Source organism: Heteronotia binoei, chromosome 16 (assembly GCF_032191835.1).
Source record: "Heteronotia binoei isolate CCM8104 ecotype False Entrance Well chromosome 16, APGP_CSIRO_Hbin_v1, whole genome shotgun sequence".
In the NCBI taxonomy this organism is placed as follows: domain Eukaryota; kingdom Metazoa; phylum Chordata; class Lepidosauria; order Squamata; family Gekkonidae; genus Heteronotia; species Heteronotia binoei.
In genome coordinates, this window is record NC_083238.1 from 59,182,226 (window position 1) to 59,206,521 (window position 24,296).

General features: G+C 47.5%; 1 protein-coding gene across 1 annotated transcript in view; it reads right to left on the minus strand.

Moving 5' to 3' along the window:
- The window catches only part of HECW2 (HECT, C2 and WW domain containing E3 ubiquitin protein ligase 2), a 300,474-nt gene that overhangs the window by 38,594 nt on the left and 237,584 nt on the right, over positions 1–24,296 (minus strand). The window contains exons 17-20 of the mRNA XM_060256888.1: positions 22,670–22,766; positions 17,478–17,561; positions 12,398–12,507; positions 275–395 (exon numbers count right to left, since the gene is read on the minus strand). Coding sequence (XP_060112871.1) covers positions 275–395; positions 12,398–12,507; positions 17,478–17,561; positions 22,670–22,766 — 412 coding nt within the window. The remainder of the gene's footprint in view (positions 1–274; positions 396–12,397; positions 12,508–17,477; positions 17,562–22,669; positions 22,767–24,296) is intronic.

The window sequence follows — 24,296 nt, forward strand, 5'->3', positions numbered from 1 at the left end:
TTTCCCTGGCTTCTGATGAGGTCTTGTAGAGAAAGGATCATCACAAGGAAAATGCCTTCCCACCCGCTCTTACAATGAGTAAAGCCAGATATCTGATGAAGGCAGTTTTGCCTCTCAAAACTTCATACCTTGAAAAAACTAATTGGTCTCTAAGGAGATACTAGACTCAAATCTAACGGTCTGTCCTAGATTCTATGCTCCGTTACAGAGGTGGGAAGAAGTTGTTTGTAGTTTTGTGTTTTATCTGTACGAAATACTCATTGCTTCTACTTACTTTAATTTCCCGGGCCCTTGCCCGTATCCTTTCGTCTCCAGCTTCCGGTAGAAATTCCTCAGCTTGGCTTCAAAATCTCTTTTATAAGGAGCTGGAGCACGGGCGTTGGCACGCTGAGTCCCTGCAAGGAAGTCAGAAATCCAAGCAAAATGGAAACTGCACAATAGATCCAAGGGCACAAACAGTAAACCACAGTGAGGTGTGTGTATGGGGGGGGGGGGGTGGTAATCAGAAGACAGACAGTGATCCACCAGTGTAGGCCCATAGCCAGAAAATTTGGGTGGTGCGGGAGGTATGAGTACAGTGGTGGCTGACCCATTGTTATTTATTTACTTTGTTTATTTATACTTTATTAGTTATTTACCAATTTTCACGTTGAGAATCGAGGTGGATTGCATGCAGGGGTGGAATTCTAGCAGGAGCTCCTTTTCATATTAGGCCACACCCCACTGATGTAGTCGATCCTCCAAAAGCTTACAAAAAAGAACCTTGTAAGCTCTTGGAGGATTGGCTACATCACAGGGGTGTGGCCTAATATGCAAATGAGCTGCTAGAATTCCACCCCTGATTACACGGTTACAGAACATTGTAATCAAGTAGCATGAGAGGTCTAATAAACAATGCAATAGCACTACGCTTACAAAATTTTTAAAAAAATGCAAAACTGTATCAAAGTTGTTATGACAAACAATGCAGAAAACGGAATCACAAAAAAAGTGAAAACAATGCTGTATGATAGAACGTAAGAATGTTGTATGATAGAACATACAATGAATCAATAAAATGGACCGTGTCCTGTGACACAGATCATGGTCCCCAAAAAGCAATGTCTGTGACATTCCCCAAGGCAATTAGGCCATGTGACATCATGTCGGAGATGGCACTCTGGTCTGAGGGCAAAACTCTATGTTTTGAACTCAATTTTACCATAGAGTTTTGCCCCAAAACCAGTCCCTGATATGGTGATGTCACTTCTGGGTAATGCTGTCACCTCAAGGATGTCCCAGAAAGCCCCCCAACCCGCCCCCCCGCCGTCCCGCTGGAGCAATGAGGGGGACCTGACAACCAATATTCCCTCTAAGCTGCAGAGTCTTGTGAGCAAAAATTCTACTTTGTGAGCTACTAAGTTGTGAGCTACTTCATAAATCAGTGTGCTCTGGGGTCAGTTTTCCTGAGCTAAGACAAAAATGTGTGAGCTGGAGGTTAAAAATCTGTGAGCTAGCTCATGCTAACTCAGCTTACAGGGAGCTGCTGACAACCCTATACAGCCCTGTTCTATAGAGGCTTTACAAAAATGCCCTCTCCAAGGAACTGTCTTACACAGTTTGCACAATTACAGAAGTGTGAGAGCCTTCTGCCAGTTACTGAAACCTCAAACTGTAAATTCAACCTTTTTCCCCCCACTGTAAATCACTAACTTAAGGCTTCTAACGGTGCCACCCAACAAGCAAAAAAGATCAGTGACTGCCCAGGTGCACATCTCTTCCCTTGCGGCTCCCGTTTGTGGAGTGGCCTTTCTGAGGAAGTCAGGAAACCTTCCACCCTTTTGTCCTTCTGCCAGCTACGTAAAACAGAATGGTTCAGGGAGCGTTTTGATCAGGGGCAGCCCTAGGATGCGCGGCACCCCAGGCGCCACCTCCCGGGCTGCCTCCTCCCCTATTTGCCTGGCGCCACGCTCCTCCCCCTCTATTTACCTTTGGCGCTGTGCTCCAGCCCCTGCCCCCAGTCCCCACATGTAGCACTCCCTGACTGTCCTCTAGGCACTACAGAGACTGTGCACTGGCCAGAAGCCCTCTCCTGCCCTCTCTCAGAGAAGGGTGGGAAAGGCTCCTGGCGGTGCGCAGTCTTTGTATCGCTCCCTGAGCATCCTCTAGGCGGAAGACGCTCAGGGAGCGATACAGAGACTGTGTGCTGGCAAAACTTGGGCACTTGCCTGCGGCTATTCCGATTTGGCACCTACTCCTCAGCCTGGCTCCCTGGGCAAATGCCTAGTTTGCCTAGCGGGAGGGCCGGCCCTGGTTTTGAGAAAGGTAATAGGGCTAAAGGATAATGGAGTGGTTCGGGAAGGAGCTTTATAAAATGAACAGGACTGTGACCAGTACCAAGGTATATTATGTACCATCTGTTTCCTCTGTGTATTATTCTGCTCTTATTGCATTGCTTTGTACCTTTGTAATATCAATTTCTGCACTGTTTGACACACCACGTGTAATTGTTTTTGCTCTGTTTCGAATTGCTGTAATCCTCGTCTTTTAAAATTGCTTGTTATTAGAGGTCTCGTGTAAATTATTCTGTTGACTTAACGCTGTGTAATCCTCTTTAAGGAGTGGAAGAAATTCAAAGAATATATGGAGAAAGAGTGGAACGTAAAAAGACATTGGGCAATTTTTTAGTATTAATCAAAAGTATATTTTGATAGATTAGTGGTACCTTTAGAATTAAATTCAAATTTATAACTTCGGGGAAGTCAATATTGGAGGGAGGGGGGTGAAATATCATATGGGTTAGTATAAGAAAAAGATAATTAAATATTGTAACCATATGTTATTAATAAATTGTTAAAACACAACGCTGTGTAATCCACTTTGAAGTCTCAGTGAGAAAGAAAGACTATATATAAAGTAAAAAAAATAAAGCACACAGGATCAGACTGGGAGGAGGGTTCTTTTCTATGTGAACAGAGGCTGGGTCCAGCAACGGTGCTATGACTCCTGAGGTGCCCACAGGTGGGTCCCCTTCCCAACAACTTTCCCTCTTCAGAGCAAACACCACAACCATCCCCTGTGAATGAGATCCATGTGGGTTAGCACGTATCAACAAAAGAGGATTTCTGCTCGCTTACCTCTGAACCGAAATTCCTTAGTATTTTTCTCCCATTCTGTCAAAAATAATTTCCCCCGCGATAAGAGTTCTACAGGACTATTGAGAAACACTGCCCTGTTCTTCCTGTCTTTTTCTTCACTTTCTTCTGATTTTGTACACCTTTTTTTTACCCCTTACATGCTTTCACTCCCCTCCACCTCCCTGCAGACTTTAAAAATCAACTGCTAATTCTGTTCTAGCCAACTGCATAGAGAATTCACCCTTGAAAGATTTATGACAGAATTAATACTTTTTATTACCTCCACTCCTTCCTTTTTTACATAGGAAATGTACACCTGAAAACTTTGTGACATCTCAACCGGTAATGCTGATTGGAAAGCTATGACAAATGACCGATGAGCCCCCACCTTTTGAATATTGGATGATATTGGATTTATATCCCGCCCTCCATCTCAGCATTTCAGAGCAGCTCACAATCCTCTTTACCTCCTCCCCCCCAACAATAGACACCCTGTGAGGTAGATGGGGCTGAGAGAGCTCTCATAGAAGCTGCTCCTTTCAAGGACAACTCCTATGAGAGCTATGGCTGACCCAAGGCCATTCCAGCAGGTGCAAGTGGAGGAGTGAGGAATCAAACCCGGTTCTCCCAGATAAGAGAGCTATGGCTGACCCAAGGCCATTCCAGCAGGTGCAAGTGGAGGAGTGGGGAATCAAACCCGGTTCTCCCAGATAAGAGAGCTATGGCTGACCCAAGGCCATTCCAGCAGCTGCAAGTGGAGGAATGGTGAATCAAACCCGGTTCTCCCAGATAAGAGAGCTCTGGCTGACCCAAGGCCATTCCAGCAGGTGCAAGTGGAGGAGTGGGGAATCAAACCCGATTCTCCCAGATAAGAGAGCTATGGCTGACCCAAGGCCATTCCAGCAGGTGCAAGTGGAGGAATGGTGAATCAAACCCGGTTCTCCCAGATAAGAGAGCTCTGGCTGACCCAAGGCCATTCCAGCAGGTGCAAGTGGAGGAGTGGGGAATCAAACCCGGTTCTCCCAGATAAGAGAGCTATGGCTGACCCAAGGCCATTCCAGCAGGTGCAAGTGGAGGAATGGTGAATCAAACCCGGTTCTCCCAGATAAGAGAGCTCTGGCTGACCCAAGGCCATTCCAGCAGGTGCAAGTGGAGGAGTGGGGAATCAAACCCGGTTCTCCCAGATAAGAGAGCTCTGGCTGACCCAAGGCCATTCCAGCAGGTGCAAGTGAAGGAGTGGGGAATCAAACCCGGTTCTCCCAGATAAGAGAGCTATGGCTGACCCAAGGCCATTCCAGCAGGTGCAAGTGAAGGAGTGGGGAATCAAACCCGGTTCTCCCAGATAAGAGAGCTATGGCTGACCCAAGGCCATTCCAGCAGGTGCAAGTGAAGGAGTGGGGAATCAAACCCGGTTCTCCCAGATAAGAGAGCTATGGCTGACCCAAGGCCATTCCAGCAGGTGCAAGTGGAAGAGTGGGGAATCAAACCCGGTTCTCCCAGGTAAGAGTCTGCACACATAATCACTACACCAGTCTGGGTCTCACTGTGCCTACAGTGATAGGTGGGACCATGGACAATTTCCAGTAGGTCAACCTGGCGCATGCTGGTTATATACCTTGTTACTGAAAATGCCTACGCCAACTGCTAGGGGTGGCCTTCAGCTTACAAAACCATTACAAAACCATTAAAATGCATTCAATAAATGACTGGTTTATGCCATTAAAACACAACAGGTTACTGGGATTCGTGCAAAGACTGGACTATCTGACCGGGTGAGTCCTTAAACAAAAGCGTTCGTTCAGGGTCATTTACCACAATTAGCTACACCTGTGCAGAGGTGGTTGGCCATTGCCTGCCTCTGCACAGCAACCCTTGTCTTCCTTGGCCATCTCGCATCAAAGTACTAACCACGGCCAACACTGCTTAGCTTCCCAGTCGTAATGAGATCAAGCTAGTCTGAGCTGTTTGGCTGTTCTTTCATGCTTAGAGTTCTTCAATATGCACTCTTGTCTATAATGTTGAAAAGTATTGGCAGAATCATAGAGTTGAAAGGGACCTCCAGGGTCAACTAGTCCAACCCCCTGCACAATGCAGGAAACTCACAAATTCCTCCCCCTAAATTCACAGGATCAGCATGCTGTCAGTTGGAGAGCCAGTCTGGTGTGGTGGTTAAGTGTGCGGGCTCTTATCTGGGAGAACCGGGTTTGATTCCCCACTCCTCCACTTGCAGCTGCTGGAATGGCCTTGGGTCAGCCATTGCTCTCTTATCTGGGAGAGCCGGGTTTGATTCCCCACTCCTCCACTTGCACCTGCTGGAATGGCCTTGGGTCAGCCATAGCTCTCTTATCTGGGAGAACCGGGTTTGATTCCCCACTCCTCCACTTGCACCTGCTGGCATGGCCTTGGGTCAGCCATAGCTCTGGCAGAGGTTGTCCTTGAAAGGGCAGCTGCTGTGAGAGCCCTCTCCAGCCCCACCCACCTCACAGGGTGTCTGTTGTGGGGGAGGAAGGGAAAGGAGATTGTGATCTGCTCTGAGATTCTTCGGGGTGGAGGGCAGGATATAAATCCAATATCTTCATCTACCTCACAGGGTGCCTGTTGTTGGGGGGGGGGGAGAAGGTAAAGGAGATTGTGAGCCGCTCTGAGACTCTTCGGAGTGGAGGGCGGGATATAAATCCAATATCATCTTCTTCTTCTGTCAGGTGGCCATCTAGCCTCTGTTTAAAAACCTCCAAGGAAGGAGAGCCTACCACCTCCTGAGGAAGCCTGTTCCACTGAGGAACAGGGTTAAAGAAAAATTAAAAGGAACCACCCAATTGATTTCAGTCCACCCTTTCCATTATCTGTGGGTGGCTTTAAACGTTCATGTGCTAGAAAACATCCAGATGACAGAAAGCGGGAGGGAGGGCTTCGTTTGGCATTTAAAAAAGTAATCACCTGAACCTTTTACAACCCTTGAGCGCAGGTTATTGGAAACATATGAAGGCAACACACAAGGCGTCTGGAGACACTCTCAGAAAATAGCATGCTTGGTTTTGAAAATTCACATCTAGTTTAATCTGTACTAGCCAAATGTGAATTTAATTGCTACTGGAGCAATCTGCTTTTGGCTTCTTGTACGTATGACACATAACCAAACTCTTGGTGCGGAAAGTTAACTGCTTGGAACCAGAGAGTCTCACAGATCTGTCCGCCGAAAAGCCACATTTCCCCATATGCATCCACTTACTGCAACTGGGTAAGCAAAGCAGGTATCTGAACCACAGACGCTTTCTTGAGAGGAAGCTACAGTATACTCACTTCCTATTTTAATTCTATCTTTCTTCAAGGGTTGCAACCTCAGACAGATGTAGAGTACACTTTAACTTTGCAAGCCATCTTCCTGTTTCCTGCGTTTCACAGCCCGTGCGCTGTGCTGCCTCTTGCATTTCTCACCCTTCCAAAATAGGTTATCAAACCCAAGGAGCTGAAATCGCTACATATCCCAAACTGATACCTCTGCTCTTAACAAGTCCCTTTGTAAGGGCGCTAATAACACGGTGTGCGTGCAAAGCTCAAATGTCAGGACAAATATTTAGAGAGAGAGAGAGATGTGGAGAGAAAGGAGCAGAAAGGAAAGGAAAGCATGCAAGGGCATGAACCTGATCTGGCAGCAGCCAAATGTGCACAAGGAACTTTATTTCTCGTTTGGGTTAAAGAGGGACACACTAACCCCAAACAGGTCTTGGAGGGAGGAAAACTCTAGTCTAAGCACAGCAGCCCCGTAGCCAGAAATTTTGGGGTGGGGGGCCCAGGACATATATTTTTGGGTGGGGGGCTCATGGAAGCTTGGCTGCTTCTTCCAGCAGCCAGCCGCCAGCCGCAGCTCTCTCTCACACTCTTGGGGGTGGGAAGAGCCTGGGGAGAGCAGCGGTGGCAAAAACGGGGCTGTGGGGAGAGTTTGGGAGGCAGGGAAGAGTCTGGGGAGAGCGATGATGGCAAAAACGGGGCTGCGGGGAGAGCTTGGGAGGCAGGGGAGAGTCTGAGGAGAGCAGCGGTGGCGAAAACGGGGCTGTGGGGAGAGTTTGGGAGGCAGGGAAGAGTCTGGGGAGAGCGGTGATGGCAAAAACAGGGCTGCGGGGAGAGCTTGGGAGTCTGGGGAGAGCAGCGGTGGCGAAAACGGGGCTGCGGGGAGGCCGGGGGGAGGCAGGAACAGGGTGGGAAGGGTCTGGGGAGAGTGGCGATGGCAGCAAAAACGGGCCGCAGGGAGAGCAGTGGGGAAAGAAGGGGCCACACAGGTGGAAGGGGGGTTGGGTGGAGGGGCTGTGCCCCCCCGCCGTGGCTATGGGCCTGGAGCACAGGCAAATGGGAACGTAACAGCAAGAACACATAGAGAAGGCAGAAGGTGGATCAAAGCTGAAATAGGAGACAGGAGAATTGTGGGAGAGAGATGTGGGGGAGGGACATGATGCTGGCTACGGTAGCACATCCCTTCCTGTAAGAAGAGTTACCAAGGTTGCTCTGCAAATGGCCAGAAACTACAGTAAAACCATAGAGTTCGGGGTGATTCCTAGAGATCCCCTTGGTTACTTCCCTCCGCCAGAAGTTACATGATGCTGCAGCCAGTGCTACATTTTTCAATCCCCCTGCTGCTCAGAGAGGTGGAGGGCAACAAGATTGAGGGATGACATGAGAGAGGTTTACAAGATTATGCATGGGACAGAGAAGGCAGAGGAAGAAGGACTTTTCTCCCTTTCTCACAGTACAAGAACTCGTAGACACTCCATGAAATTGCTGAGCAGTTGGGTTAGATCGGATAAAAGGAAGCACTTCTTTACCCAAAGGGTGATTAACATGTGGAATTCACTGCCCCAGGAGGTGGTGGCAGCTACAAGCATAGCTAGCTTCAAGAGGGGATTGGATAAACATATGGAGCAGAGGTCCATCAGTGGCTATGAGCCACAGCGTATTGTTGGAACTCTCTGTCCCGGGCAACTGATGCACTGCATTCCTGGTGCTTGGGGGGCAACAGTGGGAGGGCTTCTGGAGTTCTGGCCCCACTGATGGACCTCCTGATGGCACCTGGGTTTTTTGGCCACTGTGTGACACAGAGTGTTGGACTGGATGGGCCATTGGCCTGATCCAACATGGCTTCTCTTACGTTCTTATGACAGGGGCAGTGATGCTCTGTGTTCTTGGTGCTTGGAGGGACACAGTGGGAGAGCTTCTAGTGTCCTGGCCCCACTGGTGGACCTCTTGATGGCACTTGGCTTTTTTGGCTCCTGTGTGACACAGAGTGTTGGGCTGGATGGGCCATTGGCCTGATCCAACAAGGCTTCTCTTATGTTCTTAAGACTAGGAGGTGGGGGATACCCCACTCTGACTGGGGGGCTGAAGTCAAATCAGAAGTTAGAAATTAATGTCAAGAGTGCTTAAAGAGACTCAAGAGAGACCTGACGTCTGCTCTCAGTTGTATGCCCATTTCTTCTGTCCCTCTGTCTCAACCGGGTTCCTAAATGGCCGCCAAACCTTGTCAAACCAGTTTGCCTGAGGCAAATATAATGGTGTGAGTGGATATGTCCCACAAGCAGCCACCCCCTCTTCCAAACCACTCTCAACTCTCTTAACTGATCACTGTCTCCATCTTTCAAACACTGGGAGAGTGTGTGAAAACCAGCAAGGCATGCTGGGAAGATCTCAGGCTATGCGACTGAGATACAGGGCAACGGCACTGATGAACACTAAGTAGAAGAAGCCACGGGAACTGTGCCACAGTCTCACCACCACCAGCAGGCGGGAGCCACGTGGGAAAGGGCATCCTAGATCTCACAACTGCTGCCCCCACTGATTTATCTAGCAGTAAGACGGAAAGACGTAGATCAGGGGTGGCCAAAAGGTGGCTCTTTCCCACATATTGTGTGGCTCTCAAATCCCCCACCACTGGCCGAAAGAGGTGAAGCTGCAAAGCACCCGCGACCGGGCCTTCTCCACTATGGCTCCACGCCTATGGAACCAACTCCCTGAGGAAATGCGGGCCCTGCGGGACCTTGAACAGTTCTGCAGGGCCTGCAAGACGATCCTCTTCCGACTGGCCTTCACTAACTAAGAGGGAAGCTGCTAGGGGACCTGCCATCGGAAAATAGCACTAGCATATTATATTATACTATGTTATTAATTTTAGATTTTAATCAGAATTTTAATTAAACTGTTAATGTAGTTGTTTAAAAATTTTGTTGTGAGCCGCCCTGGGCCTGCTCCGGCGGGGAGGGCGGGATATAAATAAAATTGTTATGTTATGTTATGGCCCATTTGCGGAACGTATTTAAAGCTGCTTTCATTCCACCTCTCCTCATCTATCTATCTATCTATCTATCTATCTATCTATCTATCTATCTATCTATCTATCTATCTATCTATCTATCTATCTATCTATCTATCTATCTATCTACCTACCTACCTACCTACCTACCTATCATCTGTCTGTCATCACCTACCTACCTACCTACCCATCCATCCATCCATCCATCCATCCATCCATCCACCCACCCACCCACCCATCCATCTTCCTTCCTTACTTCCAGCTCTCTTAGGAGAGTCAGTCTGGTGTAGTGGTTAATTGTGCGGACTCTTATCTGTGAGAACCGGGTTTGATTCCCCATTCCTCCACTTGCACTTGCTGGAATGGCCTTGGGTCAGCCATAGCTCTTGTAGAAGTTGTCCTTGAAAGGGCAGCTGCTGTAAGAGCCCTCTCAGCCCCACCCTCCTCACAGGGTGTCTGTTGTGGGGGGAGAAGATCGAGGAGATTGTAAGCCGCTCTGAATCTCTGATTCAGAGAGAAGGGCGGGGTATAAATCTGCAGTCTTCTTCCTTAAACATCTGACATTTATGTCTTGTGGCTCTCAAACATCTGATGTTTATTCTATGTGGCTCTTATGTTAAGCAAGCTTGGCTGTCTGACATAGATCTTGCCCAGCGATATACAAGGCACGCAGCTACTGCATTTTCCCACATCTCGTACTTGCACTTAACTAACCTTTATTACAATAGCAAGAATATGTGGCCGCTTGTTGTTTAAGAGACGTCCTCTAACATTCTGTTTACATGTGGTTGGATATTACTGACATACACTTCCAATTTTCTTTTTTTCACCTTTGTTGTTATTATTCAAGACCTGACTTAAAGATGTAGCCTGGCAACTGATTTCTGGAACCTATTATCACACGTTACATAAACTGACATTAAATTGTCCTCTTGGCAGACGACAAGTTCGTGTTGCAAATCAAGATTCTTCCAGGCAATTACAGCAATTATGTCTGACTTAAGAACAACAACAGAGTGGCAAAGGTTACTGGGAGTGTTCCAGACTGAGATTTGTGAGTGGCATTTATGGCAGATAAAAAAGCATTTAAATCACTATTCAGGCCCTCCAAATGGGACCATAAAGCAGTCTGATGAAAGGAAAGGAAAGGAAAGGAAAGGAAAGGAAAGGAAAGGAAAGGAAAGGAAAGGAAAGGAAAGGAAAGGAAAGGAAAGGAAAGGAAAGGAAAGGAAAGGAAAGGAAAGGAAAGGTCCCCTGTGCAAGCACCAGTCGTTTCGGACTCTGGGGTGATGTTGCTCTCACAACATTTTCATGGCAGACTTTTTACGGGGTGGTTTGCCATTGCCATCCCCAGTCATCTACACTTCCCCCCCAGCAAGCTGGGGACTCATTTTGCCAACCTCGGAAGGATGGAAGGCTGAGTCAACCTCGAGCCGGCTACCTGAAAACCCAGCTTCCGCTGGGGATCGAACTCAGGTCATGAGCAGAGCTTTAACGCTCTGCGCCATGGGGCTCTACGATTAGGGAAAGAGAGCTGCCCAAAAGATCAGTGTTCGAAACTCCTGGGTTATATTCTGCCTCTCTCTCTACTCACCTTCTTCCATTCCAAGGTGCCTCCCTTCTACCTCAAGAAACTCTTCACTAGCAGAAGGGACTTCCCTAGCAGAGGATAAAGCCCACTTGACTTTGAACTTTGTGGCAAAATACTTTGACACATACAGATCTTTAGGACAAATGCAAGAAGGTATTAGTCTGAAAATTTATGAGCCTTCAGACTTTAAGAAGAAGAAGAAGAAGATTGCAGATTTATACCCCACCCTTCTCTCTGAATCAAAGACTCAGAGTGGCTTACAATCCCCTGTGAGGTGGGTGGGGCTGAGAGGGCTCTCACAGCAGCTGCCCTTGCAAGGACAGAGGGGCTTACAATCTCCTATATCTTCTCCCCCCACAACAGACACCCTGTTAGGTAGGTGGAGCTGAGAGGGCTCTCACAGCAGCTGCCCTTGCAAGGACACCTCTACCAGAGCTATGGCTGACCAAGGCCATTCCAGCAGGTGCAACTGGGGGAGTGGGGAATCAAACCCGGTTCTCCCAGAAAAGAGTCCACACACTTAACCACTACACCAAACTGGCTCTCAGAACAATGGAGTTCCATTTCTGCACTCTTCTCTTTCAACCTTTTTGAGAGACATCAAAATTCAGCAGCTGCTTCCACTGTTGTGTTCCTCCAGCATCAGAAGGGTTGTCATCTACAGGTTGGGAAATACTCAGGAGATTTGGGAGAGGGGAGAGACTTCAATGGGGCAAAACGTCACAGGGACCATCTTCCTAAATCAGGGACAGTCACTATTGCAGCCATTGCTCCATTTGGTGAAGCAAAACAGGTTTATCTCCCTGTGTGCAAAATCCCATTGCTTGGAACCATTTTCAGGGCCCATGAAGGCAATTCATTCAAGAAATGAAATTTGGGCTTCTATGAGGAAAAATGTGCAGACGTTCTATTGGCAGCCACCTAAGCCTTCTGCCTTGAGAGGGGTAAGCTCTATTCCACAGGTGGACACAAGGTTAGGGAAGAACAATGACTGCTGAGTTTCTCCTCAAGAAGTAAAGGAAACCTTAGATCAGGGGTGCCACAACTCCTTTGTTATGAGGGCTGGATCTAACATAAATGAAATTTTGTTGGGCCCGGCTGTGTCAGGCTGGGCCATGTGTGTACCTATTTAAGATTAAGCAGCAGAGACAGAAAAGAGCCTCAACCAACAGAAAGAAGAGAGGCTTGGCTCAGTAACTCTGCTATGCGATTGAGAGAGCCTGGCAAAGCAAGCTGTGATGCAGAAGGAGGCAAGAGCGAGGGAGAAGGAAGCAGAGTAGAGCCAGTCGCTCGAGAGCCTGATAGGAGTCCTGGCAGGGACCTGATTTGACACCCCTGCCTTAGATTAATAACTTAATTAATTCCCAGAAGAAAAACGGCCGCGAGGCTTACCTGGAGAGTTCTGGGGTGAGGACACGGGGGATCCTCGTGGCGACTGGCAATAACTGGGATGGAGTAAGGCATGCGGCGGCACGTACGACATGATCTCTTCTTCAAATAAACTAGAAGTGGGGAGAAAAGAACCAGATAAGAGAGACATGCATGTTTCTTTGAAATTCAATAGCGCAGGGGTGGCCAATGGTAGCTCTTCAGATTTTTTTTTGCCTACAACTCCCATCAGCCCCAGCCATTGGCCATGCTGGCTGGGGCTGATGGGAGTTGTAGGGGGAAAAAATCTGGAGAGCTACCATTGGACACCCCTGCAATAGTTTTTTTTTACCATAATGTCCGCCAATGCTACCTGCAGCAAGTGACAGCTGACAGAAACAGGGCTGGCGCCAGGGTTTCTGGTGACCTAGGCCCCCCCGTTGCCCCCCACCCCTGTGGCGATGAGCGTGTGGTGGCAGCAGGCAGTGTGGCACTGAGTGCCAGCGCCGCCACTCTGCACCTGTTCAAACTTCCTGGGATCTGTGCTTCCATCGGAGAGCCAGTCTGGTGTAGTGGTGAAGTGCACGGACTCATCTGGGAGAACCGGGTTTGATTCCCCACTCCTCCACTTGCACCTGCTGTGACCTTGGGTCAGTCACAAGTTCTCACAGAGCTGCTCTCTCAAGAGCAATTCTCGATGAGCTCTTTCAGCCCCACGACCTCCCAGGGTGTCTGTTGTGGGGGGAGGAAGAAAAAGAAGACTATAAACCACTCTGAGATTCAGAGTGAAGGGCGGGGTATAAATCCAATGTCTGTCTGTCTATCAATCAATCACCAGATCCACTAAACTGGAGATGTTGGGGATTGAACCTGGGACCTTCTACATTCTAAGCAGATGCTCTACCAATGAGCCATGCCCCCCCCCCCCCGCTTTTCTGCAGAATCCGCATTTTTACATTCTTCCAAAATATGTGTCACATGCAAGCTGCTCGTTCATTGAGGGGGAAATATTCACTCAGCGTCAGCTGTCAGAATGGCAAAACCCTTCATATTGTCTCTAGGGATGCCAGCCTCCAGGTGGGACGTGGAGATCCCCTGGAATTACAGCTCATCTCCAGACTGCAGAGATCAGTTCCCCTGGAGAAAATGGCTGCTTTGGAGAGGGGACTCTGTGGCATTGTGCCCCACTGAGGTCCCTACCTTCCACAGACTCCACCCCCAAATCCCCAGGAGTTTCCTAACCTGAAGCTGGCAGCTTCCCCCCTCCTTCACTTTCGGGTAAACCTGGCAACCCTATCTTCATAGCCATCACTCTCTAGTGTCCATGCGAGCGCGAGGGCTTTTTTTGTAGCAGGAGCTCCTTTGCATATTAGGCCACACACCCCTGATGTAGCCAATCCTCCAAGAGCTTACAGGGCTCTCAGTACAGGGCCTGCTGTAAGCTCTTGGAGGATTGGCTACATCAGAGGGGTGTGGCCTAATATGCAAAGGAGCTCTCAGTACAGGGCCTGCTACAAAAAAAAGCCCTGGCGAGAGCATTCCCATAAACTGATTGACTACCCATAGCTAGACATTATTTCCATGTATGCAGGACAAGGAATATTCCTGGGATGGCATTCAGGCATACTACGTTTTAGTTTAGTTTAGCTTGTCACAACAAAATTCAAACCCCTCTCTCTATCACTTCATCAATGATTTGGAGTTGAGAGTGAGCAGTGAAGTGGCCAAGTTTGCAGATGACATGAAACTGTTCAGGGTGATGAGAACCAGAGAGGACTGTGAGGTACTCCAAAGGGATCTGTTGAGCCTGGGTGAGTGGGCGTCAACGTGGCAGGTGAGGTTCAATGTGGCCAAGTGCAAAGCAATGCACATTGGGGCCAAGAATCCCAGCTGCAAATACAAGTTGATGGGGTGTGAACTGGCAGAGACTGACCAAGAGAGAGATCTTGGGGTCGTGGTAGATAACTCACTGAAAATGTCGAGACAGTGTGCGTTTGCAATAAAAAAGGCCAACGCCATGCTGGGAATTATTAGGAAGGGAATTGAAAACAAATCAGCCAGTATCATAATGCCCCTGTATAAATCAATGGTGCGGTCTCAATTGGAATACTGTGTACAATTCTGGTCACCATCCCTCAAAAAGGATATTATAGCATTGGGAAAAGTCCAGAAAAGGGCAACTAGAATGATTAAAGGTTTGGAACACTTTCCCTATGAAGAAAGGTTAAAACGCTTGGGGCTCTTTAGCTTGGAGAAACGTTGACTGCGGGGTGACATGATAGAGGTTTACAAGATTGTGCATGGGATGGAGAAAGTAGAGAAGTACTTTTCTCCCTTTCTCACAATACAAGAACTTGTGGGCATTCAATGAAATTGCTGAGCAGTAGGGTTAGAATGGATAAAAGGAAGTCCTTCTTCACCCAAAGGGTGATTAACACGTGGAATTCACTGCCACAGGAGGTGGTGGCGGCTACAAGCATAGCCAGCTTCAAGTAGCTGTTTTACTGCAAAGGAACTTCAAGAACAGAATGGAGAGAGAAATTGCTGAATTACAAATTATAATGAAACTTGGAACAAACACCTCCCTAGGACTGAACAGGGATATTGGTTTTTTATCTCATTACATATGCTAAACCAGCTCTCACTGAGTATAGCTGTGCATCCACAGTGTTCCAATGTATTTCTCTTAGAACAGTGTGTCATAATAATGTATTTTTGTGTTGACATGCTCAAATGAGGGATGTTTGTCTCATTACATATACTAAACCACCTTTCACTATAATTTAATGCACCCTGTTTTTCTAAGGGCTAAGTTATATTATTTCTCTTTTAGAACAGTGTATCAGAATATTTGGGGTTTTTGTTTCTGCTTTTTCGTATTGACATACTCAAATGGGGGATATTGGCTGTTTGTCTTATTGCATATACCAACCGATCCTTTGGCAAACTATATGGATGTTATAATCTCTTGAGAAACCATGTCCTCTATTTAAACTAACAAAGCCAGAATGTTACCTAGATTTATGACACCCGCACCTACGACAGCAGTCTGCTTTTTATCACCCTCCAGTGTTTTTTCAACCCTGCTTTGTCCTTCACTAACAAACACAGATCCCTAGTTGTGATTCTTTTAATCTGCTAAAAACATTCCCATGATTCCACACTGCCCACTTATATTCAGAATTGCTGCTTGCCATTCCCATTTTGTCCGATGAAGTCTGCTTAAGAGCATACGAAAGCTTACATTCTGAATAAAACTTAGTTGGTCTTAAAGGTGCACTTGTCTACTGCTTTGTTCTGTTGCTTCAGACCAACGCGGCTGCCTACTGGGATCTATCTACGATGCTCTGCGGTGGTGGAAAATGCCATCAACTTGATTTATGGCGACCCCGGAGGGGGTGGAGTTCAAGGTAAGAGGTAAATAGAGGAAGTTTCCCATCACCTGCAAAGCAACCCCAGTTTTCCCTAGTGGTCCCCCATTCAAGTACTAACCAGGCGAACCCGACTTAGTGTCTGAGATCGGATTAGCCTGGTCCATCTAGGTCAGGGCATGGTGCTCCATAGATGCCCACAACTAGATCTGATCTACAAAGCCCGCCCCCCCACCCCGTTCCAGTGATCACTCAAAGGCACAGAGCACTTCCTGCTGCAAAGACTTCACCGTTCAGTTCAGTGGAAGAGAAACCCAGGCTCCACGGTATGTGCAAAATAAAGTTATAACTTTATGTTCTTGTCCCTTGTAGATCAATGTCTTATGTGTCCAGGTTTACCCCCAGTTCCTTCTCTTTCTTAATTTGGCTTATTTCCTTTCCTTTCCCTTTTTGTAAATGCCTCTAATCGCACCCACTTTCATAGGTGCTATTCTGCAAATATATTCCTTTCCCTTCAGGGTTTTTTTTTTTGGCACTGTCTGTACCAGGGGTGGCCAAACTGTGGCTCTTTCACACATGTTGCATGGTTCTTGAAGCCCCTATTGTTCCATCAGCTAGCTTGGAGAAGGCATTTAAAGTTAAAATTGCTTTCTTTCCACATCTCTCTCCCCCTTCCCATCCATTTTCCTTCCTTCCAGCTCTCAAACATCTGACATTCACATTCTGCAGCTCTCAAACTTCTGCTGTTTATTCTGTGTGGCTCTTACGTTAAGCAAGTTTGGCCATCCCTGCTCTGTGCCTTCCATCTCCCCTCCTGCAAGACACTGCTGGCATGCCTACCTCCCACTCCTCCACTATATCAGCATCCTTTTTTTTTAAAGATTTTTAAAAATCTCTTGTATTCAGATGCAACTGAAGTAACAATTGTGTACACACAGCATTTTGTAATTTAAAAAAACCCCAACAAAAACCCTGCACAAGCAATTATAGGATAAAGAAATCTATACAAAGAGACCCTAATATGGCAACATTAATAAACACATGCGGCGCTACATGAATAATATCTTAAGTTCTGCTACAAAGGAGGTATATAATTTGAAGAAGACTGCAAATTTATACCCTGCCCTTCTCTCTGAATCAGAGACTCAGAGCGGCTTACAATCTCCTATACCTTCTCCCCCCATAACAGACACCCTGTGAGGTGGGTGGGGCTGAGAGGGCTCTCACAGCAGCTGGCCTTTCAAGGTCAACTCCTGTGAGAGCTATGGCTGACCCAAGGCCATTCCAGCAGGTGCAAGTGGAGGAGTGGGGAATCAAACCCAGTTCTCCTAGATAAGAGTCCGTGCACTTAACCACTACATCAGACTGGCTCTTTCAAGGACAACCTCTGCGACAGCTATGGCTAACTCAAGGCCATTCCAGCAGCTGCAAGTGGAGGAGTGGGGAATCAAACCCGGCTCTCCTAGATAAGGGTCCGTGCACTTAACCACTACACCAGACTGGCTCAAATTTGAGGTGATCTGAACTGATAAGCTTTTAAAAATTCTCTCAGATTTTAAAGTCAGCTCTCTGGGAAGCTTAACGCTGATATTTCTAGCATACGAGTCCTCTGTGGTATTGCTTTAAAGAAGCGGGCAATCGCTGAGGTCATTAAATCAGCTCACGTCGATACGCTTGGCAGGCAGCAGTCATGTCCTACACGCACTCATTACGGAGCAGCGCCGCGCACCCACCTTAGCAACATGACAAGGTCTGCGTCGCTGGATAAGCGCACCAGCCCGGGGGTTCCCTCCGTTCGGATAAACTGGATCTTCTCCCTGCCGGCACAGACAAAGCGTTCCAAAACGTCCCTTGCAAATAAGGCACTGATGTATCCCAGAGCAGCCAGGAAAAGCACCGGGTAGATCAAGAAGACTTCCGAGTTAGCCCTCTGCGGTTCAGACACCATTTTCCTGCCCGACGAACCATGTCCGGGCAGACCTTTACAACCTGTTTCGCTACCGCTACCCTTGGAAAGCCTCCACTAACACGACTAACGCGTGCCGAGGAACGAGTCTCCCGTTGCCCCCATCTCTTTGATGCTGAAGCTGCCTCGGGTACCCGGCCAATGAAAATCAATCCCTCGATTAATGCCGGCAGTGGCTCTGAATTCCAAACAGGGGCACGAGCCCGGCAGGAGGGCGTTTGCTATTCGGAAAGAGAGCTGTTTCAAAAGATGTACACCTGCTGCCCTTTAGCACGAATATTACGGAGGTTCGCGCTCATTGTTTGGAAGCAGGCTGGGTGCAGAGCTTACGGAAGAGAGAAGGGCACACGCTTTGCAAACCTGTGTTAAGTCATTCTGGTTAGGACATCTGGTTAGAACAGCGGCCAGACTGCTATTGGGGCTCTCTGTGCAGGAGCACATACAGCCGGGGCTGTGAGAGCTGCACTGGAGGCCAGTGGCATACTGGTTTTGCCACAAGGTGCTGCTCATTACTTTTAAAGCCCTCTATGGCCGAGGACCTGTCTACCTTAGGGACCGTCTCTTCCCACACGTTCCCCAGAGGGTACGTCGATCTGGAACACAAAATCTTCTATCGATCCCCGGGCCGAGGGAGGCAAGATTGAAAACCACTAGAGCTTTTTCAATCGCTGCCCCCTATTGGTGAAACCAACTGCCGGAGGAGGTCAGAGCCTTGCGGGACCTTGGCCAGTTCCGCAAGCCCTCTGAGACAACACTATTCTGGCTGGCCTTTAATTAAACTGCCGATGTAGCTATACAAAGGACACCTAAGAGCACGGAACACCATCAAAAATTAATCTGATATTAGTACCAAATTGTTGTTATTGTTTTAAACTGTTTTAATTGCTGGAACTGTTCTCTTGATGTTTTGCTGTAATCTACTGTTTCTATTGCTGTGAGCCGCCCTTCACCAGCTTCGGCGGGGAGGGCGGGATATAAATCCAATAAATCGAAATCTACCAAACACCACGGCGGCTGCTTCAGTTTTAGCTTGTATTCCAACTGCTTTCTCACCCACGTGCCTTTTGAATTTTTGACATGCCGATTTAGGAGTTTAGGTTGAGATTTCCCTCCCCCCACCCCTCCCCCCCACAAAATCACCCCAAAATAAAATACAGCTTCCCAGAGACTATCAATGTACAAAATATGGTATATAAGCTAATTATACATTCCAAAGCACTAAAATATCATTTAAAAACCACACTTTTTTTTTTTTGCATACAAGTACCTATTCCTAATGTAAAGACAAATGTCCAATCATATAAATACAGGTTACAAGGTACAAATGATATCCATATACAAGAATCAATACCAAATGTGTTCTGGCTAAAAGCCTTCTGTCAGTTAATGAAGCAGACTGGAGCTGAAGCTTACTTGCCACGTTTATTTTTCCCGATCCCTCTACAGCACCGGTGGCCAAACTGTGGCTCTTTCACACGTATCACGTGGGTCTCAAAGCTCCCACCGGCCTGTTGGCCAGCTTGGAGAAGACATTTGTCTCTTTAAATCAGCTGGCGGCTTGGAGAATGCATTTCAAGTTAAAGTTGCTTTCTTTCCACTTCTTCCTCCCCCATTTATCTTCCTTCCTTGAGGCTCTCAAACATCTGACATTTATTCTGTGTGGCTCTCACATGAAGCGTTTTTGGCCACCCCTGCTTTACAGTTTGTGCTACCCATGCGGAGACGCTGACCTTTGGCCCCCTCCCCTTTCCTTCGCCTCTTCCGAGGTGCGACTAATCCTCCTTAAGTCCTAGCGAACTGCTCTTAAATCCCCCGACCCCGCACCTAGAGGCAGTGACCCCTTCAAGGAGCTGGGGGGTCCTTTCCCATCTCCTCACGCCTTCCTCAATGGTATAATCCAAACTGAGCACCCCGTAAATTTAACAAAAATATACATTAAACCAGGGCTCTTTTGGTAGCAGGAGCTCCTTTGCATATTAGGCCACACCTCCCTGATAAGAGCCAGGTTGGTGTTGTGGTGAAGTGTGCGGACTCTTATCTGGGAGAACTGGGTTTGATTCCCCACTCCTCCACTAGCACCTGCTGGAATGGCCTTGGGTCAGCCATAGCTCTGGCAGAGCTGTCCTTGAAAGGGCAGCTGCTGTGAGAGCCCTCTCCAGCCCAAGCCACCTCACAGGGTGTCTGTTGTGGGGGAGGAAGTTAAAGGAGATTGTGAGCCGCTCTGAGACTCTTCAGTGGAGGACGGAATATAAATTCAATGTCTTCTTCTTCTTCTTCTTAGCCAATTCTCCAAGAGCTTACAGGGCTCTTCTTACAGGGCCTACTGTAAGCTCTTGGAGGATTGGCTACATCAGGGGCATGTGGCCTAATACGCAAAGGAGCTCCTGCTATCAAACTATCAAAGCTCCTGCCTGAAACATATACAGAGTGGACCCCACTCACACGGAGATGTTCACCTGCGGAGTAAGTGGTGATAGATATTCTTGAGATGAAAACATGGGTAATTCATCAAGATGTACATTATTTTATATGCCCACGGAACCACTTAGGCCCAGTCTGCAATACTCAAAGCTCAGGCACAATTAGAAAATAATCCTTTCGGTATGCGTGTTTCCAAAGTTGTGTGAAACGGGCAAGATGCTGAGTGCCACCGAATAAGTAAATAAACAATTTCTCCACAGTCCTGCTACCTGTGTGCATATTTGTTTATACGGTTGTGTGTTTTTTTAATTGATGCCTTTCATTTGTTTTCATAATTACATATATTTTTAAAAGCTTGCTGTAGTTATTTTTACTGTTCACCACTCCAGAGATTCTGAGTTGGGTGGAGAGGTTAGTACACTTTTTTAAAAAATAAACACATTAAAAAAAAATTCCCCAAAGTTGGATTCTCAAGGGACGACATCTGGGCGTGCCAAAAAGGATACACAGATATGCATAGAGCCACATTGCTGTCTTCACACAAAACAGTGACCGTGTGTACCAAGAGGATACACAGATATGCATAGAGATGTGCCTGAAATATACTGAGAGGCACGCCTCAAAAATAGCCGCAATCAAAGTTGTGAAACGCAATTTGTTAAACAGAGATGAAAGTCTCTTATTTGACTTCATAAGCCAGGGCCCTGAAGCTTGAAGGTGAAAGGTCATATGGGTACAAACTTGTTTAATCACTAACATTCGGTAACGTGAAACATTCGGTAACGTGAAAGCCTTCGACAACGTATTCAGTAACATGAATCAACACATGTTGCAAGGTACTGAGGCAGTCCCCTCCCCCCGCACCCAACAGGAGATTCAAGGAGATCTAGAATTACGTTCAACCTGTCTCTGTCTCTTCCTTGCTCTTTTTCTTGGGCCTACCGCTACAGTGTTTCTAGAGGATGAGCAGCAGGAGCTTGATTATTCTTCTAGTACAGGGGTGTCAAACATGTGGCCTGGGAGCTGAATCAGGCCCCCGGAGGGCTCCTATCAGGCCCCCAAGCAACTAGCTGTCATCTGCTTCCTTCTCCCTCCTTTTCGCTCCCTTCTGCATCACAGCTTGTTTTGCCAGGCTTGCTCAATCGCACAGGAGCTACAGAGCAAAACTTCTGTTTTCGCCATTGGCTGAGGCTCTTCCCTTGGGGAGGAAGAGGGGGAGGGAGAGCTTGCTTTGCCAGGCTCTCTCAATCACACAGCAGAGCTACTGAGCCAAGCCTCTCTTCCTTCTACTGGCTGAGGCTCCTTCCCCTGCTCATCCCCTGAAGAAGGAAAGAGCCAGAGCTTCCTTTGCCCAGTTCCCCGGATCCCATGGGAGAGATACAAAGAAAGCACCTTTAGGACCAACAAATGGTAATGCTTTAAGCATGTTTTAAAGTTGTTGTTTTTTTAAATTTTTGTGTTTGTCTGTGGCTTTTATAAAGTTTGTATCTCTGCTACCTAATCTTAAACAGGAACACATGCAGCCCGGCCCAACATAGCCTAGCCCGACAAGGTCTCACTTATGTCAGATCTGGCCCTCATAACAAATGAGTTTGACACCCGTGTTCTAGTACACATTTGTTGCAAGAAAAGTTCCTGTCCTCGCCTTGCCCTTTGCCATGGGGCACCTTTCCACCTGTCCCCACTGATGGACCTCCTGATGGCACCTGGGTTTTTTGGCCACTGTGTGTACAGAGTGTTGGACTGGATGGGCCACTAGCCTGATCCAACAGGGCTTCTCTTCTGTTCTTATGTGACACAGAGTGTTGGACTGGATGGGCCACTGGCCTGATCCAACATGGCTTCTCTTATGTTCTTATGTGACACAGTGTTGGACTGGAGGGGCCATTGGCCTGATCCAACATGGCTTCTCTTATGTTCTTATGTGACACAGAGTGTTGGACTGGAGGGGCCATTGGCCTGATCCAACATGGCTTCTCTTATGTTCTTATGTGACACCGAGTGTTGGACTGGATGGGCCATTGGCCTGATCCAACATGGCTTCTCTTATGTTCTTATGTGACACCGAGTGTTGGACTGGATGGGCCACTGGCCTGATCCAACATGGCTTCTCTTATGTTCTTATGTGACACCGAGTGTTGGACTGGATGGGCCACTGGCCTGATCCAACATGGCTTCTCTTATGTTCTTATGTGACACAGAGTGTTGGACTGGATGGGCCACTGGCCTGATCCAACATGGCTTCTCTTATGTTCTTATGTTTTCACACCAATCCTGCACCCTCCACGGGTAAATGTTAAAATGTTATAATAATGTTCAACAAGGCCCATACAAAGGAGACGCCATCATTCACTGTGTCTGAAAAGAGACAAGTAGTTTATCTGAATGATGTTGTTTTTACTGTATCCCCCCTGGCCTGGAATTAGATCCTGACATATACACAGCTGCAGGCATTACACGGAGATCAGCGTTGTTGATCCCAAAAGACAGCAACAAACAACTTCCATGTTGGAGATGGCAGACCGATCCAGTGCTCACCTGAGTGAATGATTCCTGGTAAGATCTGGCTGTCGTTCCTGTAGAATTTCAAAGATGTTGGGTTGTCGCAGAAATGCAACAATCTTGTCATTGTACGCTGGGGAAAAAAAAATTCAAGAGAGAGTATCTTACTGAAGAAGGAGCTCTGAAATATGGACTTTGCTACCTTCAGGAATCATGTTCAGGTCCCATCTTGCCGCAAAGATATGCCATTTCCCAGAAAAGGCCTATTTCCCAAGAAGACAACAACTGCTAGTTTGCTGAGCTCTGCTGATGGAAGCCAAATTCAGAAAGTATACACTTGTACCCTGGACAGGGTGAGCCTAATGTGTTCCAACGTGGAAGACGGGCAGAAGTGAAAAATCAGGATAAAATCCACTTGGAATCCTGGGAGATTCAAACGGGTGGGGGTCATCAGGGGAAGGCTCGTGACCAATACTCACTCTAAGCTGTGAGCAAAAAGTCTACTGTGTGAGCTGCTGGCATTAAGGTTGTGAGCACCTGCACAAATTATGTACTTTTCTCCCTTTCTCACAACACAAGAACTCGTGGGCATTCAATGAAATTGCTGAGCAGTAGGGTTAGAACAGATAAAAGGAAGTCCTTCTTCACCCAAAGGGTGATTAACAGGTTGAATTCACTGCCACAGGAGGTGGTGGTGGCTACAAGCATAGCCAGCTTCAAGAGGGGATTGCATAAAAATATGGAGCAGAGGTCCATCAGTGGCTATTAGCCACAGCATATTATTGGAACTGTCTGGGGGCAGTGATGCTCTGTATTCTTGGTGCTTTGGGAGGGGCAACAGTGGGAGGGCTTCTAGTGTCCTGGCCCCACTGATGGACCTCTGATGACACCTGGGTTTTTTGGCCCCTGTGTGACACAGAGTGTTGGACTGGATGGGCCACTGGCCTGATCCAACATGGCTTCTCTTACATTCTTATGACTGGGGCAGTGACACTCTGTATTCGTGGTGCTTTGGGAGGGGCAACAGTGGGAGGGCTTCTAGTGTCCTGGCCCCACTGGTGGACCTCTGATGACACCTGGTTTTTTTGGCCCCTGTGTGACACAGAGTGTTGGACTGGATGGGCCACTGGCCTGATCCAACATGGCTTCTCTTACATTCTTATGACTGGGGCAGTGACACTCTGTATTCATGGTGCTTTGGGAGGGGCAACAGTGGGAGGGCTTCTAGTGTCCTGGCCCCACTGGTGGACCTCCTGATGACACCTGGGTTTTTTGGCCCCTGTGTGACACAGAGTGTTGGACTGGATAGGAAACTGGCCTGATCCAACAGGGCTTCTCTTATGTTCTTATTAGTTTGCTCTGGGGCCATTTTTCTTGAGCTGAGACAAAAATATGTGAGCCGGAGGCTAAAAAAACTGTGAGCTAGCTCACACTAACTCAGCTTATTTATTTATTTAATTTATTTTTGTTAATTTGTATTCCGCGCTTTCCCACAAGTGGGCTCAGGGCAGATCATGACAAGAGTTAAAACAATTAAAAACGACAAGCTAAAAGCATAAAATACCACAAAGCATGGGGTGCATTCTATCTATGAGTACAGCGGTAGGCCCAGAGATGAAATAATACAGGGGAGGCCAACGGTAGCTCTCCCGGGTTTTTTTTG